Source organism: Pseudorasbora parva, chromosome 19 (genome assembly GCF_024679245.1).
Source record: "Pseudorasbora parva isolate DD20220531a chromosome 19, ASM2467924v1, whole genome shotgun sequence".
Taxonomy (NCBI): Eukaryota; Metazoa; Chordata; class Actinopteri; order Cypriniformes; family Gobionidae; genus Pseudorasbora; species Pseudorasbora parva.
In genome coordinates, this window is record NC_090190.1 from 36,387,451 (window position 1) to 36,407,205 (window position 19,755).

General features: G+C 38.9%; 1 protein-coding gene across 4 annotated transcripts; it reads right to left on the bottom strand.

Annotated features, from left to right (window-relative positions):
• Positions 1-333: 333 nt before the first annotated feature.
• si:dkey-89b17.4 (zinc finger protein 646) lies at positions 334-14,900 on the bottom strand. Of its 4 annotated transcripts, XM_067426178.1 has the most exons (5): positions 14,509-14,900; positions 5,619-8,336; positions 4,091-5,242; positions 3,922-4,015; positions 2,597-2,736 (listed from the first exon to the last, which is right to left on the bottom strand). In XM_067426178.1, exons 2-4 carry the CDS (start codon positions 8,120-8,122, stop codon positions 3,937-3,939), a joined length of 3,735 nt encoding a protein of 1,244 aa, XP_067282279.1. In that variant the 5' UTR covers positions 8,123-8,336; positions 14,509-14,900; the 3' UTR covers positions 2,597-2,736; positions 3,922-3,936. The 4 variants fall into 4 exon arrangements, with proteins under 4 accessions (XP_067282276.1, XP_067282278.1, XP_067282277.1 ...); XM_067426175.1 differs by lacking the exon at positions 3,922-4,015 and having other exon boundaries at positions 334-2,735; positions 14,509-14,893; XM_067426177.1 differs by lacking the exons at positions 3,922-4,015; positions 14,509-14,900 and adding an exon at positions 14,318-14,340 and having other exon boundaries at positions 334-2,735.
• Positions 14,901-19,755: the final 4,855 nt, after the last annotated feature.

Genomic DNA, 19,755 nt, shown 5'->3' on the forward strand with positions numbered 1-19,755 from the left:
TTCATTTGCACTTAAAATACATCGGCGTAGCACCAGTGCTCCCAGGTAATATAGTTTGAAAACAAACAAATGCAATTAAATAAGAAAAAGCCCAAAACAAATAAATACATGCGTTACATAAAAGTGTAACTGATGAGTTAAAATAAGATTGCCTTGCTGATTGTAATGATTACATAAATCATTCCTTAACGTGTGAGCTTAAAGTGTGAAACAGGCACATCCAATCTTGACATGAGCGTGGGGGAGACAGTCATGACATCACATGAGAAAGGCAATAATAATAATAATAATACAGTGATATGTTTACACATTGTACTGCAAACAAAACACACATTATTACAGTTCCCTGTTTATTGCACAAGGGACAGAAATGTTCATTTAAAAGCATAACAAATAATGGCAACAAAATAGGAGATTACGGTCACTATAACAAGTGTTCTTTAGGAGTCCTGCCATTCCTGACTCCGTGTCCAATAGCCTCTGGATAATGGAGGGGTTGAAACAAGTAATCCTAAAACTGGGAGTTCTAAAACTAGCGTTTTCAGTTACAAGTGTTAATATAAATAAAATGCATACTACAGTGATCTTTTATAAAAGTTTTCCTGTAAATAATACAGTCAGAGGTACAATACAATACAAGGTAAAACCAAATGCCATTACAAGCCTATCAATATACATTTTTCACCCCTTTCGCTTTTCTCCTTTTTTTTCTTAGCACAACCTATCGTTTCTATACACTAGCAAGTTAGTTGCAGTTTTAAAATATGGGTTCTGAGCAACATCATAAAATTAAAGGGAGAACGAACAAATGATGCCACTAAGAAATGAACCCAATAAGCGCAATGCTGTCATCTGCTGAATAATAATGTTTGAAGCTCATCTTCGTGCTGCAAAGAACACACAAGTTAGAAAAGTTAGAACATCAAAAGAAATGGGGAGGAATACAAAAAAAAAAAACGTTGACAGTCCTACACAACACAGAAATGTGTTGCCTCCAAAAACTGAAGACATTTCAATTACGCTCTATACACTGTTAAACATAGTTACTTCTACTTGTTAAACATACAAGTTGCTCGACATGTCTCGGAATTCATCAGACAGTCAACATGTTTTCTTTGTATCGTCTAGGATTGAAATCTGTGAATGCTTTCAAGGCAGTCATCAAAGGGGTAGCTGGGCATGGGATGAAATGTATGTTTTTCATATGCTTGTTTCTTGCGGCATTACCCTGAACCTAGGGATACACATCCATTTTTAACCTAATGTGGCTACAGTTTAACCTTCCCATTGTGACATCACAAAAACAATACTGATGTAACAGTACCATGGTGGGAAATGTGCCGTTTTATACACAACATATATGGAAATGTCTCATCCGAAAGCAATTCGTTTTCAAGAATTAAAACAAGACGCCAGCTAGTTTGCACTTCTTTGAAAGGCTGGTATCAGAAATGAAGGCAGTGGCCCTCGATGTCCCCCACCCCAAGGGGAACTATGAAAATGCAAATAAGGTCACCTGTGGTGTTTAGGGTGAGGGTAAGGGTGGGGAAAATGTGACTATGACCTAAAACTAACGGTCATTGTTTAATCCACTGTGTCAGGGTACATGCAGGGACAGTTCTGTTAACCTAAACAACAACCTGGTCAACAAAAGACTCACAGCCACATCTCAAGCAATTAGAGATGAAGGTGAGTGAGAGGAAAAGGGGGTTTTGGCACCTCCAAAAGCCTTGGCATGGATCTCCATTACAAACTGCAAGTTCTGCTTCCCAAATTTAACCCACTATAAAAAGGGCCCCGAGGGCATACCCAAAAAGTTGGTGGTACCCATGTTCAGACCAGTAGAAGGTGCAGAACTGTTCCAGTGGATCTTCTGATGGTGTCTTAAGTTGGATTTGCTGGAGAAGCGCTTATCACACTGCTGACACGAGAAAGGCTTCTCCTTGGTGTGGATGCGGCGATGACAGATGAGCTGGGTGGAGACACGGAAAGCCTTGCCGCAATCCGGGCACTGGTAACGTTTGGGTTCTGTGTGGATGCGTCTGTGGTTTTTGAGTGCCATCAGGTTGGAGAATTCCTTCTGACAGGAGTTGCAGAAATAGGTGCCCATCTTGTGGCTGTTCTTGTGATTCAAAAGTGAGCTGGCGTGCCGGTAACCACGGCCGCACTGATCACAGACATGCGACTTACACCCTGACTCATTGCGACTCTGCTGTAACTGCTGTTGTTGTTGTTGTTGTTGTTGTTGCCCGGATGAGCTGCTGCCACTGGGGCCATGGTGTGATGGGTTAAGCTTTTGGAGCCCATTAGGATCCAATCCCTGGGCCTGCATCAGCGTAAGGTCAAGCCCAGAGCCCCAACCCAAATTAGAGCCACTGGACGAAACCTCAGGCTGTTGCGATGTTTTTGGGGCACGGCCATGTTGCATTTCCAAGTGGAGCCGGAAGCTAGCCTGGGTAGGGAAGCTCCGCTGGCACAGAGTGCAGGCAAACTCCCGCTCCTTTTGGTGCACACGCCGGTGATTTTGAAGCTGGGAAGAGACGCGGAAAGCCTTTCCACATTCTGGACAGTGATGCCGTCGAGTTTCAGAATGAATGCGACGGTGGTTTTTGAGTGCGAGCAGGTTGGAGTAGGTCTTGAGGCACACAGCGCAGTGGTAGATGCCGATGGTGTGGGTGTTTTTGTGATTAAGGAGTGAGCTGGCATGCCGGTAAGAACGGCCACACTGGTCACATCTGTGAAGAAAGAACCAGAGGAGAAAGTAAATCTCAGCAGCTCGTTGTCCTTTTAACCCCTCTATAGTTAGTTAACCTAGATTAGTCTGAAAGTAACCTGGACAGTAGGTTGTTGACTTCTATGAGAACAGCATTGACGAATACACAAGTACAGGTATATGATCTTGAATCCAGCTGCCAAAACTTTAAAATAAAAAATACAAAAAAAAACTGTCCCAGCTTGGACAGGGTAACTTGAATTGCACTGCCTATTAATAGCAGTTAATAAATTCAATATGAATTATAAAAGTATCAACCAATTGTGTTTGGTGTTGAAATTAAGTCAGTGGTAGTATAATAATCGATATAATTTATTGTGGTAATATATGAACTGTAGATATAATTTTGTAACAGCACATAAGACAAGCCTAATCATCACAAATAAATGATAAATGTACTGCAAATCACTATTTTCAAACTCATAGAAGATTCGATGGTTTAAAATGGTAATAATGTTACCCAGTATAGAAAGACAACACACAGGAAGCCTTCACATAATTGTACAGCAAATAATGTTTTTGGATTTGACCTGAATTCCGGTTGGAATCAAGTATAACAAATGTGTGGTGAACTGGTTTTCCCAAGCACTAAGCACATGTGGTAAAGCAGTATGTTGCCTTTTATCTTTGACTTCTCTATGAATTTTTGTTCTGATCATGCATGTAATTTGTTAGTATGCAAGTTCTTTGTTAGTATGTTGACACATTTAAAAAAAAAGTTTCTTCCTTTTTTCTTTTATTGTATTGACAGCAAATTAAACCGATTTTTATGTTTCACTACAATAGCAAACTAAGCTATATTTATAGTATTTAAGAAATGTGCGTTTAATTAATGGATGGTTTGCTGAGTGCTGTTGGGCCTAGATTAGTATTTATTCCTGAAAACACTACAGCGGATATAAAATGCTCAGTATGAATACTTATGACAACTGAACGTTCAAATGGTAACAACAGTAAACTACACCATACATTCTAGAATATTGTCAATAAGATAAATTAATAAAAGGAGGGAATAGATGAGATGATTTGGCTATATTTAGTACAATACACACATCTACTTAGTAAGTACATCAAAATGTACCTATTATATCAAGACATCCTAACAATCTAGTGCATATTGCTAACTGAAAGCAAAGGGGGGTAACTTATCTGGTCTCCACTAATCATACTGTCCAAACTTCAGAAAAATCCGAATTCCGGCACGCGTATGGTCCCGAGGAAGCCGGATTGGAGATCATATACCTGTAATAGACATGTAGAAACCTGTGATCTTTACTAGTTCACTTCAAAAAACACGAACAACAGACGTAAACTCACGTGAACCGGTATTCCTCTCCCTCTCTTGTGCTTGAAGTGGCCTTCCTCACGCCCTCCTTGCCTACCTGGTTGTCCCCGCAGCGGTGCCTGGCCAGCCCAGAACGACCCTGGAAGCTCTTCCCGCAGGTGGGGCAGCCAAAACGGGTGTGGCCTTCCTCGTGGACTCTCTGGTGGTTCCGAAGGAAGCGTGCCAGCCGGAAAGCCTTGCCACAGGTTGAGCAGATATGTCGCTTCTTCTGCGTGTGGATACGCATGTGGTTTCGCAGGGCCATATAGTTGGAGTACGGCTTGTCACAATACGAGCAGCTGAAGTTGCCAATTTTGTGTGTGTTTTTGTGGTTAAGCAGGCTGCTAGCATGCTTGTAAGAGCAGCCACAAAGGTCACAGGTAAAAGGACGTTCTTCACGCTCTGGAGACCCCAGATCACCCGTATCCATGCTCATATTGGAGCTGTTAAGAGAGGCAGAGGAAGAAGGAAGCTGGGCACTGCAGTTATGCGAGGCCAGATCTGTGGTTGTAGTAAAGACTTGAGAGCAACCATCGCATTCATATTCATTTGGAGGAGGAGCAGTCTGCACGCTGGGACCAGGAAGGGGACCAGGAATATCTTTGCAGAGCTGGTTGCTGGTGTGCGTTTCAAGCTGCCTCTGGTTCCTGAAGCCCCTACCACAGTCAGAGCAGGTATATTTTTTCAGAGCAAAATGCATTCTGAGGTGATTCTTCATTGCCAGTCGATTTGGATAAGTGGAGTTGCACACATTGCAGTGGTATTCACCAATCTTATGCAAGTTCTTATGATTGGCCAGACTGCCAGCATGACGGTAAGTACGTCCGCACTGATCGCAAGCAAAGGGGCGGCGGCCGCTGCCATCATCCACTTGCTGGGCCCTAGCCCCCGCATACGGTTTCTTGAAGCCTTGAGGTTGACCATAATTGGTGTTCACAGGAGGATTCTGAATTTTGGGATCACCCATCCTCATAGCTTGAAGCTGTGATGGGCCTCCCTCATAGCGGGCACCATTGGGATGAGACATGCTTTGAACACGTTGGTGTTGATCTCCAGTCTTCGCTCTGTGCTCTTCGTGCAGCCGTAGATGATTTATCAACTGCTTCTGAATTTTGAAGGCTTTCCCACACTCCTCACACTTGTGCCTGTGAAGACAAAACACACAAAAACAAACAGATAAAGCAGTGTTAAAATGTACTTTCAAAAAATTAAAGAAACATAAAGAGGGAAGGTCCCCTTACAAATACAAAGATGACTACACAATGCTCAAATGGGGTACAGACATTATGAAATTCAGACTCAACTGCGTGTATGTGTGTACATCAGTATGAGTTATGTTGCCCTGGGAAAATCACCAAAGCACACTGCCGTGACACTCTAAATTTCATTAAAATCTATTAATTCATTGATGACCTGGGTAATCACATGAGTGGGGAACTCATGATAATACATAAGCATTCAAAGTATGCAAAGAGAACTAAACAGTTAGAATATAATAGGGCACATGCAATGCTGGCTAACCTCTTTAAGTCAAAATGAGTCCTCTGGTGGTTCTTGAGAGCCAGTAGGTTGTAGTAGCGTTTTTGGCAGACAAGGCAGCGGAAGACCCCAGTCTTGTGAGATTTCTTATGGTTGAGCAGGGAGCAGGGGTGTCTGTAACCCCTTCCACACTGGTCGCACCTGTGGGGTCGATCATCAGAATGTCGCATCTGCTGAGGGTTTACAGGGCCCCCGCTGCCACTGGTACCAGCACCACCCGTCATTCCTTTAGCTCCATTCATACCCTTGTTCAATGCCCCTGCTCTCGCCTTGCCTGGACACAGGTGAGTGATCAGCTGATGGCGATCTGCAAAGAACATGCCACAGTCAACGCAAATGTGGTTCCTTCCATCCATTTTGCCATTAGAATTAGAGCTATTGCCTCCCAAGCCATGTGTAGATCCATCTGGCCGGGGAGGTCCATGGGCTAGCTGGTGGTTAAGCAAGTCCTGCTTTCTGCTGAAGCTCTGTCCACAGATGCTACAGATCAAAAGACTGGTTGTATTACCCTCTTGTCGCCTCCTCCACTCTTGCTCACCAATTGGAGAGAGGGCGGAGGAGGGTCCTGCCCCCTGGTTAACCCCATGGCTGCGCAAGTGGCTACGAAGTGCCCTTAGGCTGGCATAATGGTTTCCACAGACTGTGCACTGATAAACCTCTCCGTCATCATCTTTGTTATCCATTCTCTTACTGTTGCCCTGGGAGTTGTCTTGAGGTGCTCCAAACGACATCTGGTTGTGGCCACGTCTCTGACGAGTACTTTCTTTGAGGTTGCCACTGCCTGGCAGGGAAGCACCACTAGGACTATGGAAGCTTATGTTACCCAAGTAACCATTGGTCATACCGCCTTGGTTGACACTATTTGGTTGACGATGGTTTTGTGGAAGAGGTGAGTGACCAGAACTGCTTTGAGCGAGAGAGCCATCAAATCGGTCATGGAATTCCAGTGATTCCAGGCCACTGTTATGGGAACCATCTGGGACAAAGTGTGCTGCATCACCAAGATTACCAGGCAGTGAAATAGGGGTTGCTGCACTACTCTCCTGGTCCTGAGAATGTACAAAGCCTTGTTGAGAGTCTAGCCCTGTGAGTGGCTCAGAGGAAAGCCAATCTCCCTCTGTGCCCATCGATTGTGAATTTGGCCGAGTTTTGTGACTACGGAGGTGACTATGAAGGGCTGCTAAGTGTGGATACTGCTTACAGCAAACAGTGCACTGATAATGACCAGTTTGATGGGAGCGTTTATGATTAACTAGACTCCCAGCATGTCGATAGCTTTTCCCACACTCTTGGCACTTAAATCTGCGTTCACCATCATCAATTGTAGAATGCTCCTGAGACCTTGTCTCACGACTGGATGATGATATTGATGGTTGAGAGTTTGAAGCCAGTCCATCAGAATTTAAAATAGCAGGACTGCCTTGAGCATGGGTTGTGGTATGTGGGTCATGAGTAAGATAATGAATTTTAAGACTCTCTAAGTCAGGATGTCCTGCTCCACAATATGCACAGGTATATATGGGATTATTAGCAGGAGGGCCTAGCATTGGGTCATAACGCTTGTCAGGTAATGGGGGCAGTGGAAGAGGGTCACCTAGTGCAGGTGTATAAGGATTAACAGCTGGGGACCGAACAGAACTAAGATTATGAGGCACTATCCCTGGGAAGCTACGCGTTAGCCCCAATGAAGATGATGCAGCATTATGTAACAAAAGGTGCTCTTGAAAGTCATTTTTATTAGGCAAAACCACTTGACAAAGATGGCAAAAGCTGGGTGCCATGTCATCATTCTGGAGGCCAAGGGGGCGAGGGTCAGATTGTGCTTCAGACACAAGAGCCCCCATGGACATTCCAGGCGGCTTAAATTTTGAATGAGTGCGTTCGTGAGCATTAAGAGCTGCAAGATTATTGAACTGTTTGTAACAGACATTGCACTTATACATGCCCTCTTGATGAGACTTCTTATGGTTAACCAAGCTGCCATGATGACGATATGTCCTGTCACATTGGTCACATTTAAATGGTCTGTCCCAGGCATCTTCAGATCCTGGAGATTTCTGTTTGTCATGGTCATGGCCAGGCATTATTCCACTGTTGTTTATGTGACTCCTGAAAGCTGCTTCCGACAGATCTTGTGCTAGATTATAATCCCTGTCTTCATCACCATTGTCATCGTTCTCCTCTTCTGCTTGGGCACTTGGAGACAGGGTGTGGACACGGAGGTGGTTTTTTAGCGCCATTGCATTAGGCAACGTTCTGGTGCAGACTGGGCACTGGAAGGAGCCCATCTCATGAGTTTTTTTGTGAGAAGCCAAGCTACTGGCATGCTTAAAAATGCGTCCACACTGTTCACATTCAAATCTGCCATTGTCTTCTTGATGATAGTGTGCTTTCATGTGCTCCAGTAGGCTAGGTGTACTTGGGCAAATGATGTCGCATTCTTTGCAAGGGAAACCCTTGGCACGATTCATATCATGCATAGCCATGATGAGAAAATTGAAATGGAAGGGGGAAATGTCCACATAAAATGATCCTCGAACAAAGAAGAAAAGGGGGCAATGTGTGATGTTCAGCTCTCTGCTTCTGTAGTATCAGCCATTTTACCTGGGTGACAGATATTCTCTCCAATCAGCCTTTCAATTCCACTCGATCGCGGCAGTTCAGAGAGGGTCTGGACAGTTGTGGGGCATCAGAGGAAAGCTGAGAAGATACAAATGGAAACAACATTAATTTTATTTAACAATGTAATTATATTCACCACTTTTTGTAGTGTTAAAAAAAAGCTTAATACACTTAAAATGACAGAATCATTTTACAAATCTAAATGCTAGATTAAAACCTTAAAAACAAATACATAGCGAGCAAAAAAAGGTTATAAAAGCTGTTCATTAAGGGGAACCTAGTGCCTTTGACAAAAACTTTGTGATGGATGTGGCCACATTATGTGATAATAGCATTGATACATTTGATCTCACATTTAGGTTATACGACAAAACTTTACCAAATGTAAGCAAATTACCAGTACATTCAAAAAATATAAGCCTACCATTCAAAATAGACTGTCAGTACATAGTGTAGGTAAAGTTCATTCTAATTATCAAGCTAATACATAGTTTAACAAAACTGGTTTTAATTTGTTTTATTCAAGATGATGTTTTACTAACAGCTGGTGTCAGTCCAAAATAAAACTACTGTCAAGATTTTTCTATAGACACTGAACAATTAGCACCAAAAAGGCATGGGCGTTTTGTTGTTGTTGATTGTGGCTGGCTGACCTTATTGCATATGCATTTGTAGGAGTATCCCTTTCAGACACAAAATGTATAACATCTTTTTAAATGAATCACACAACATGGTTTATTAAGTACAAATGTCTCCTGTACCACATTCATGTTCAGATTCATAACTATAGACAATATTGTATGGCATGGACAGTTGGTTTATGAGGAAGTATTGTTAATTTGAAGCCACATTTAGACTAAGACCGTTATTTTGGTTGCTTTTGAGAGTCACTAATTGCCAGCACTATATATGAAATCAGCCCACTGCCATGGGCATCGCTAAAGCAAGTGAAATTTGGTAACTTGTACTCCAACCCAAAAGTTTGATACAAATCTAACATTCGGAGATGGGAGTTCTATAAAAGGGTTCAGTGTGTTTGCTGTCAGTTATTAGTGCACTTTTGTATTCATGATAAAAACACAAATCTCACAGTATTATTCAAATGAAATTTGCTTTTAGAGAACTAAATAAAATGCATGACCACAAATTCATTTCAATTTAGACCTCACAGGGGAACAATTCATCTTACCACAAAACTGGAATGAAAGAAACAGTGTTCCTTTACCACACACAATGGCCATTAAAAAACTGAAACACTAGAAATCTCGACTGGATTATTTTCCTGCCTCTCTCAAGCCTACTGTATGGCATTATTTCGATGTCAGTACAATAACTTCAATAGTCACCTCAACAATAACCCTATGTTCAGACAATGTGTGACTGATATCAAAACCTTTCAATGTGAAGGGATTTGGCAGAAAAATAGGGCCCAGTATGGCAAAAACATTCTTGTTTACACTCCAACCAGGTTTGAAGAAATATTTAAAATAGTAATATAGAAAACATTAAATCATATTATTTCAAAATGGTCATAAGTATAGTTTAATTGCAGCTCTAAATGAGACTATATCTTTAGGTCAAGTTTTAAGTTGTTGGAAAACTGTGACATCCATGTATGCATTTTATTTAAATATCTCGTCATAAATCCAGTATCAACCAAGGTGTTACTTTAATTATTGATTTAAAAAAGTAAGGGAAATATACCGAAGGAACATTATTTTTTTATGTACATAGCTGAGGTGAGAACAAAATGCATATTTTTTTCTTTTTTTATAATCTACAATATTAATTAGTACAGAGTACACAATAAAGCATGTTTATTCATTCATATTCTTAATCACAAAAATTAAAAAATGCCCAACATCCAAACACTATAACCAAAGTTACATAGATTCAACTGTTTCTTATATTTTGTGCTACAAGTTGCAATATAGACTCTATGAAGTGTTTATTATGTGATCATCACTCATGCATAGCACAGTCTGCTGTATGTGGAATGAGTCTAGAGTCAGAGTCATCTCACAGCATCTGTGATCTCAGTTAGGATTGCACACCCTTAGGGTATATAACCTAACCAGTGGTCTATGATTCAAGACCATCTGGACGCTTAAGCTCCATCAATGCTGTCAAAATCCATACTGCAAAATGCCATATGGGTCCACCTTTACAGAATAACACAAATACAATAATATACAGATACAGAAACCATATTTCTTCTATGTTTGCTCATTTGTCGAAGGTCAATCAGTACACAAACTATACTAGAACTTGTTGGTAATATCATGGTATTGAATGATTCACATATATGGATATAAATCGCTTTATTTTACAGTCCTGTTTCCCATGTACCTACTATATACTTATTATAGTAATTGCAATAACTGAGTAATAGCAGGGCTCCAGACTGCGCCTAAAATGATAAATGATTAACAATTTTTTTTTTTTTTAAAGAGATCGCCATTGGCAACCATATAATTGTACATGTTATGATTAATAATTGCATGCCTTTTTACCTGCATGTTCTGTGATGAGTAGCCCATCACATCTTTTGTTGTGCTGACGTAATAAAATGAGACGACGCACAGCAAAGTTACAATGGGAAAAAACTTTTTCAAAGCCCTCATCTCTATCGAGCAACCACGCTGACGGCTGTGCCAGCATGAGAGAGATAGAAAACAACGGAGATGTGTCAATGAATGAACATCCAAGTACTGTAAAAGTGCAAGAAGGCAGTGTCTATTTTTGTGCACACAACATGGATAAATCACTACAGATAAACAGCCAACTAATCGGTAACAAATCTTGTTTTTAATTGATACTGATATGGATTCTCTTATTCTCAATATATTTTAATCTTTGCTGTTTTTTCTGTTACTGCCTGTTGTAGCACACCCATCCATAATAGCAGGACGATTTGTACTTGCCTATCACCTTTAAAGTCACTTTTAACTTGTTAGTTAATTTTAGCAAAAAATAGAAGGAGCTAAAAAGGAAATAACACTGTTTTTTCATGTACCATTATATGGACATTTTTATTCTTTTGTGGCACTTGAAAAAATATTTTGGTCCCGAAACTTTTCCCTTATATGAGCCATTAGCTCCTTAATTGATATTTTTTGACTAGGTACTTACCCCTGAACTTACCCCTACCCCTACCCCTAAACCTAACCTTAACCCACCTTATATTACCTAGTACATTCTTAGGTTAGTACACTGTAAGAACAGGTAAGTCTGCCCAACGTTAAAAAAAAATATATATATATATTATATATACACAACCATATTTAACTGAAATTTTAATAGGCTTTGGGAACTGAATATCAATGAATATCCTTAAAGGTCCCGTTCTTCGCGATTCTATCTTTCAAACTTTAGTTAGTGTGTAATGTTGCTGTTAGAGCATAAATAATACCTGTAAAATTATAAAGCTCAAAGTTCAATGCCAAGCGAGATATTTTATTTAACAGAAGTTCCCTTTCAAAGCCTACAGCGAACGGCCGGTTTGGACTACAGCAGGAAGTGCAGGGATGTAATGACGTCACTAGAACCGTTTGTTGACTAACCCTCCGCCCACAAGTACATGCAAAATAGGGGGCGTGGCCTTGTTGCTCTCCCACGTGGAGAAGAGCGCGTTGAACAAGGAAATCATCAGGCCGCTTTTAGGACAGAAGAAACAGCGCTGTACAGATAAGTAAATTGTGTGAAAAATACTGTTTTTTTAAAAGGCGAAACATGAACTCATGTTATATTGCACACTGTAAACATAATCAAAGCTTCGAAAACACGCGAAGAATGGGACCTTTAAGGTCAGGATTTGGATACCTGTAATAACATTTTTACAAATTCAGTTTAGTGATTCCTGTGTGCACATTTTAATGTTATTTCCAACCATTTAAGCACAAGACAATGTGAAAGAGAACTAAATTCGACACTCCAAAGCACAGACAGTGCAATACTGAATTTAGTTCTTGTTGAATTCTCAAATACACACAAAAAAATCTTCGTACACTGAGTTTTGTCTTAAGTGAACGTAAACAGTCGAGAAACCGCACGTGTAACATTATACAGGATCCTGCATGAGGTCCTAAAGTGACTCACTGATCTTGACTGAATAACTTTTGAAACATTAATAAGGATTCATCTATATTTCATTTATCAAAAGAAAATGATTACATCTAATGTTATTTAATATTTGATTACAATTGCTCTAGCAGAATTTGGACAGCTTTACAACTTTCAGTTGTATTTATTTGTGCTGTTGCTAATTTGTTCATTTGCTCTTATTTTATTACGGTTTACTTGTCTTTAACAATGTTTGAAATTTATATTAGTTAGTCCAGTTGTTTTTGCTGTGCTATTTTTCTTACAACCATAGAATCAAAACATTTCGCCATAAGACACAGAATAAATATGTTTGATATAAATTATTAACTAAATATTTAATCTTACTGGAATCTAAATAAATAAGCAGAATTGCCAGCCCTAAACTTTAATTACTTAATTATTATTAGACATTACCACAAAAAAAAAAAACATGGCATTGTCATGATAACATGTCTTTAAAAAAACGGATATTCATATATTATTGAATTAACCATCTAAATCTACAATGCACATACTGCATAACCTTGATAAACTGATAAGGAGTTTTAAATGAATAATTAATCATTCAGACCATTGTTTTTGGCCAATTGACAAAACAAAACTAGCTTTTAAAAAAAAAAAAATCATAATGGCTTCCAAAATAATTTTACTCCACACAAAAGCTTGTTGATATTCAGAACAAAACTAGAAAAATGCGTAGAAAAATTCACAGGCCCGAGAGATACTATTGCCTGACGACCATGGGAATTCTGTGGACATTCAACTTTCTCATGAAAACTAAAGATAAAGAGGCTTTGTGAGAAGTTCATAAATGGAAGCATAAAAACACTAATGTTCATTCATTTTTCCTCTAATATGTATAATAAAGCTTAAACGTTTTATGCATTGTATTTCGTTATTTCCCAACTAGAACAATATATATTCACCAATATATTTCTATGATGTTTAAGTTTGTTTTTGTTTTTTTACTTCTTTTTTTCCTTCAATTTCTATTACTTTTCCAGGCCTGGAAAACATTATTTTAAAAAGCCCTGATGACCATGGAAGCCATATAAATATAGAAAACTAGAATTTAGCGGTGTTTTTATTTATTTATAAATAAATAAATAAAATATTTGTAGCAACTTGTAGGCATCTAAATATGTAAACTGAGCCCCCAAAACACTGTTACAGTTGAAAAATGTTATTATACCGTTTGTATTTGCAATGGCGCAGCTCACAAAGAAAGAAACGGGGTGGGCCCAACATGTATGTGGACCCCTAATAGAAAGCGAATAATAATCATACATTTTCGTTAACTAGAACAAAACCTGTTTTATATCAAATGGAAGCAGTTAACGCTTTGCTATGACCTTGGCCTGACGCTCCCACACCCGCTTTTTATCCGGACAAAAGCAGATGCCCGACATTCCTTGTCATTTTCCATCCCCAGACTCACCACATTAGACGGCAACCCCGAATTAAGATATAAATTACCGTATATCCACTTCGGCTCAATACACGTGCATTTCTGTAGACAAATACGTGTGCATCGTTGTGAGGGAGAGCAACATTTACATCCCGACCCGTATGTTTTTCACAGGATGCGCGTCGCTGTGTGCAAATATTAGCTGGTGGGCTATTGCAGCTAACGTTAGATCGACTGTGAGGGGAGGAAAAAAAAACGATGATTTTCGAAGCGTCATAGGCTTTAGACGAAATATTCGTGCTAGTTTTTAGTCTACCTCGTGTGTGGATTCGAATGCGCGAAAGCATCCAGGGCTCTTACGCGATCCCATCGATTATTTTAATGTGTCGGTCTGTCTGACAGCGTCAACCCCCCCGCTGCTAACGCGCTAGCCTCCCCTCGCAAAACTAGCGCGAAATAAGAGCAAACGGCACGGTCTCGTAAAAAAATAAATAAGCCGTGTTGATTCCGTAAATTTGAAAGAATAGTCGTGTAGTTCAAATAATACCCGTATGGATTTGAGTGAATCGATGCACGCCCGGCATATACTCGGAAACGGTTTCTGCTTTTAGCAGTAAGGTCAGTGCTAATCGGCTAACAGCCTAGCGACACAAAGATCCGGAGGCTCGCGAGCTCTGATTCAATGAATGTGGCCATTGTGTGCAATTAAACAAACACCTTCAAGCTGCAACCACTTACCCGACTTACAGACGTGCACAATGGTCAAGGATGGGGGTTATGCTCTTTTTGATTGCGCAGAGAATAAATGGCATGTTCAGTCGCTCGCCATAATTATTTAAACTATTTTTTTCTTCAGCGGGCGGCTCCACCGTCTTTTTCTCGGTGTATTCAGCACACTTCCTGCTGCGGGCTGAATGGCTATGGCGAGCTGCGGATGTACTCCACCGCGTCACTCTGACTCTGCGCTCATTCTTCGTCTGTTTGCGTTGGAAGTAAACATTGTTCAATGCATTGTGGACCTACATTTTGAATTTAAATTACATAGCAGATGTTTGCGAAAAAGCTATTTATGTAGCGCACAGACTGTCCTGCAAATTTTGTGTCCTTCCATTGGAAATGCCACGAAACAAAAACAATTCTTCTAAATACATTGGAGTTCAATGGTCTAAGAGACCGGGGCTAATTGTCACAATGAATGCATTTCAGTGTTTCAGTTCAAAAAGCAAGTAGACCAGTAGTTGTATGTTTTAAACACCTAATTAACTCGCAATGAAGTATTTTTGTTGTTAATTTTGGAAGGGGGTCCAATGAAAACTACAACAACAAGACTTAAATAAATTAATAAAATGTATGATTAATATAAACGTAAAATAAATAAAACATTTACCAGTACATTACTATAAAAAGAAGATTATGTAACACACACACATACTTAATTATAATATACTCCCTCACATGAGGGTGATCATATGGGTGTCCGTAGCATCTGAAATATTGAAACCCCTGCTCTAAACAATATTTTTGCTGTAGGTGCTGGGTACACAGTAAAACCACACTGATATGACTGCCACGTTTTTTAAACTAGAGTATTTAGGGGCCCAAACCATCTGGTTTCATTAATTGTCTTGGTGACTTTTAGACCTTTACTATCCAGTCAACTCATTCAAATGAATAAAAAAAAAACCTGTTTAGTCCAGAACAAGACCTGACTATATCCATGGAAAAATGTCTTGGAACTTGAGTCGGTCATGACTAATTCTGTAATTATTATTAAATGAATATAGGCCTATACGTACAATTTACATTTGTTTAATTAATATACATTTGTGCATTGTATATATCAATATCAGTGTACTACGGTATTGCCATCTGTCATTGTACACCACTGAATTAAAACATTTGTACACATAAGCATTTGAAATATCATAATAAATATTGTTCGTTTCTGCAGCTTAGTTTTACAGCAATAGAAGCAAAATTATAGAGTCGTTTAAATTAAAATGCTTATACATCTAGAAATGCTGACATGTCTTAGAGGTTTAAAATATTTTTGAACATTTGGAAACGGGATTGTCTATTGGTGGGTTTTACCTGTGTTTTATGGGAAACTAGAGACTCCAGTTTGATTTATGGCTGCAGTTGACATTCAGTCCGCACTCATTTCCAACGTGAAAGATCTGCACGATTATTCACTGTGCACAACAGACTACATTTTTTAGCGATTTTTATCAGTGTAATGTATGATCAGCTGCTCTCTACTGTCTTTTTTCTCTGGAGGATAATGCCTTTAGTTGTTGGTACTTGCTAAATAATGTTGTGCCTATATTTCTGCCATAGCTGAAGTACTTTTTATCAGCTTACCATTGTTCATTTGGAACCTCTGAATGTAACCCTAAAATCTTCTGCCTTGAACCTTTCAAAGCTTTTGTGAATTTTTCGTGTTCTCTTTAGTTACTATATGTGCACTTTGTCAATTTATTTATACCTTATATGCAGAGTTGTTTGTGGGTACATTTTTCACTTTCCAACATACTAAATAACTTTGCATCTAGTCAGCTAACTCTCAGAGTATTAGTAGACTGTTCATTTAGAGTTAGTAACCCTACAATAATTTGATTTGAAAAGTTATTATTAGCAAAGTCTTTTAAGGCAAGTTATTTCACTTGGCAGCCATCTTTGAAACGCCTCTCAGGCAGCCATTTCAGGGGCCGTTTACACGACAACTAAAAACAGAAAACTCTTTACGTGTTTTGTCCATTAATTTACACAACAACAGTGTTTTGGAGGCCTGAAAATGCTTTCAAAGTGCAAGTTTTTGAAAACTACTTGACCTTTTTTTTAGTTTTTGAAAAACTACTATACCGTTATCGTCTCTGCCTAAACTACAAAAACACAGTGACATCATGCGCATGCGTTTTACGTGTCAGTCTATAGGTGCGTAGTGTTTCTTTAAAACTACTGGTCTGGCAGCATAATACAGAATTGTTATTAATAATCATGGATTGGTGAACAAGGTTTGCTTTGATAGCGTTGTTGTCTGTATGCAAAGAACGCAAAAGAACATTAGGGGTACAATTATGCATCCTCTGAAAGAGTAGGCTACAAAATCTCTGGATCCAGACTGATCTCATGAAATGGCGTATGTATGGCACGCCAATCCGTATGCCGTTTTGGCGTGCTATCAGGACACATATTCGCTTTTTGGCGTGTTTATCAACGCGGTTTCATTCTAACGTTATCCCCCTACACTGCCCCTACCCCTAAACCTACCCACAAACACACACTGCCCTTGCGCCTAAACCTACCCATCACAAGAAACATTCTGCATTTTTACATTTTCAAAATAAAACAATTTATTATGTTTATAAATCCATTTACCTTGTGGACACACACACACACACACACACATATTCAGACACATTTTGAACGCGTAACTCAAACTCTTCCCTAAACCTACCTATTTGTATATTATAAAAAACAGGATATAACAGGAACAATTTATTCAGAAAGTTCAAATATCCCAAGTGTTCCGAGGCCAAACAATTGATTTGTGTGAAGAAAATCCCCAAATGCGATCAGAATGTCGAGTCCATCCGCCAAAGATTAATACATTTCAAGTATTGCCGCCGGAAGAAACGTCAGGTCAGCTTTGACAGCATTGGGTGTTATCTCAAGATCAATTGCTGTTCGCAAAGGGGCGTGATCATCATTTCAACGACATTAAGACATTAAAACATTAAGATCAACTCTGCTCTTCACATGAAGATATCGTATGATTTTAGAAGATTTGAAATGCAACATGAGTTAATACTCTTATACTGTTCTTTTGGTCAGTTTTTGCAATAAATACATGTGACTGTACATTTATTTGCCTGTTTTATATTGTCGACTCGAGAGTGAGTACACTGTAAAAAATTACTGTAAAAATACGGGACATTTTGTACAGTAATTTACCGTTCTTCATTAATACAGCTGAATACTGTAAATGAGGCAGAATTTGACGAGCAAATGAATAACGGCAAGCTACTGTTCAGTTTTACGGGATAATACAGTATTTTTTATATTATAGTCACATGCTTGAGTCTGCTCACAACTCATAGGAAAATCAGGAAGCATCACATCTCATCAACAGGCATGCAACCAAAAAGGATTACCATAACATTTAAGGTTTAACATTACATTACTTTAATATTTTATTGTGAGAAAAGAAGAATGAGAAGAGGATTAAATTAAGGAAGAATTTTTGCTCCGATTGTGACCCTGCCAGCACACATCAGACGACGGTGCATCACCAGCATGTGGCTTTTCACTTCACCAATTTATCAAGGTAAATGCAAACTGAAAAAAAAGTGTTCTTTTGTAACTGACTTGATTTATTATCGAATCTACATCAGGTATTGTTTTTTTTGTTTTAAATGTGCACTAAAGCAATGAGACTAGCAGTCACTGCTGGCTGCCTCTGTTTTAGTCCTACCATTCGTTGAGAGATTAAAGATTGTCTGTGTTAAAATGGTAAGATTATTTTGTTGTGTAGGTCTGTGGATTGTAGTATAAAAATGCTAATGTGCAACATATGTGGTAAGACCCGCAGCAATGCTCATAGTTTTTTGCTGAATGCAAAGTGTGGCATCCCCGAGTGCATAATACATTTTTCTATGTTTTCAGCCATCAAGTGTCACACATAGAGGCAATGATACTCCGTGCTGATGTGAGTTTTGCTTAGTATTCCACTTGTTTAGTATTTACTTCATGCCTGTTGTGACTGTATACACATTTTCATTTCACTACATAGGCCACCATTTTTCTGTTCTACAGATATCTGCCACTGCAGCAGATGCTGAGCACACCCTGACCCTCCCTGCGGACTCTGATACTGCTAGGTAAGTGTCACAAGCAAGCATGGAGTATAAAACAATACAACAGAATAAAACATACTCTCTAATTGTTCTTTTTCTGTATTCAAAGAATATTTTAAAGAATGTTGGTAACCAGACAGTTGACAGTAGCTATTGACTTCTATTGTATTTTTTGTTTCTACTATGATAGTCATTTGGGTCTGTCAACTGTCTGGTTACCATCATTCTTTAAAAAAATCTTCTTTTCTGTTGAACAGAAGAAAATAACTCATACAGGTTTGGAACAACATGAGGATGAGTAAATCATGACAACATTTTAATTTTGGGGTGAACTATCCCTTTAATACTGCTGACAAAGTTATAAAGTGCTGTCTACATTACTCTAAGATATCAGGTCTCTTAATGCCTCAGATCAAACGTAAACTAAATTTGATGCAAATACTGTCATAATGTCAAAAACCTAGAATATTTAGGCCTATATTTGAATGCAGTGTGTTTATGTCTAAAGTGCAATTAATAATTACTTACCTCACTAATATGTTATATTTCTGTGTAATTATATTGTAGATGCTCTATTTGTGTGAACCCCAAGAGAGGAACAAAAGCCAGCCAGGCAAAGGTGGTGTCCAAGCAGACAGGGACGCATGTGCAGAAAAAGGCAACAACTGTGAATCTTTAGTCACCGTCTTAAAAAACTCATGGAGTGGGGCAAAGTCACAGCATTATGTTCTGTTCAGCCTAGCCTCACTGGTGAAGCAGAAATATTGTCATTCTATGAATGGATTTTATGTTATTAGCTTTAATAAAAGCATGTTTTAAAGTTATCTTTTGTCTGAGCCATTTGTTTGCCAGCAATTTTCAGTGTTTTTTGTTTTAAAATGTAAATTATACATCATCAGTTTCTTGTAGTGTTGCAATATAAATATCACATTTGATAGTACTTTAATAAATGTTATAGTATTAAACCATTTATGAAAATTACAGCAGGAACACTAAAATAACATTATAACGGGAGGGAAACACCTGACAGTATTATACTGTACAGCCTATATTTTCTACAGCAGAGTACTGTAATATTTTTTACAGTATTTAACTGTTGTTTCAGATTACAGTAGGTCCACTGTAAAAT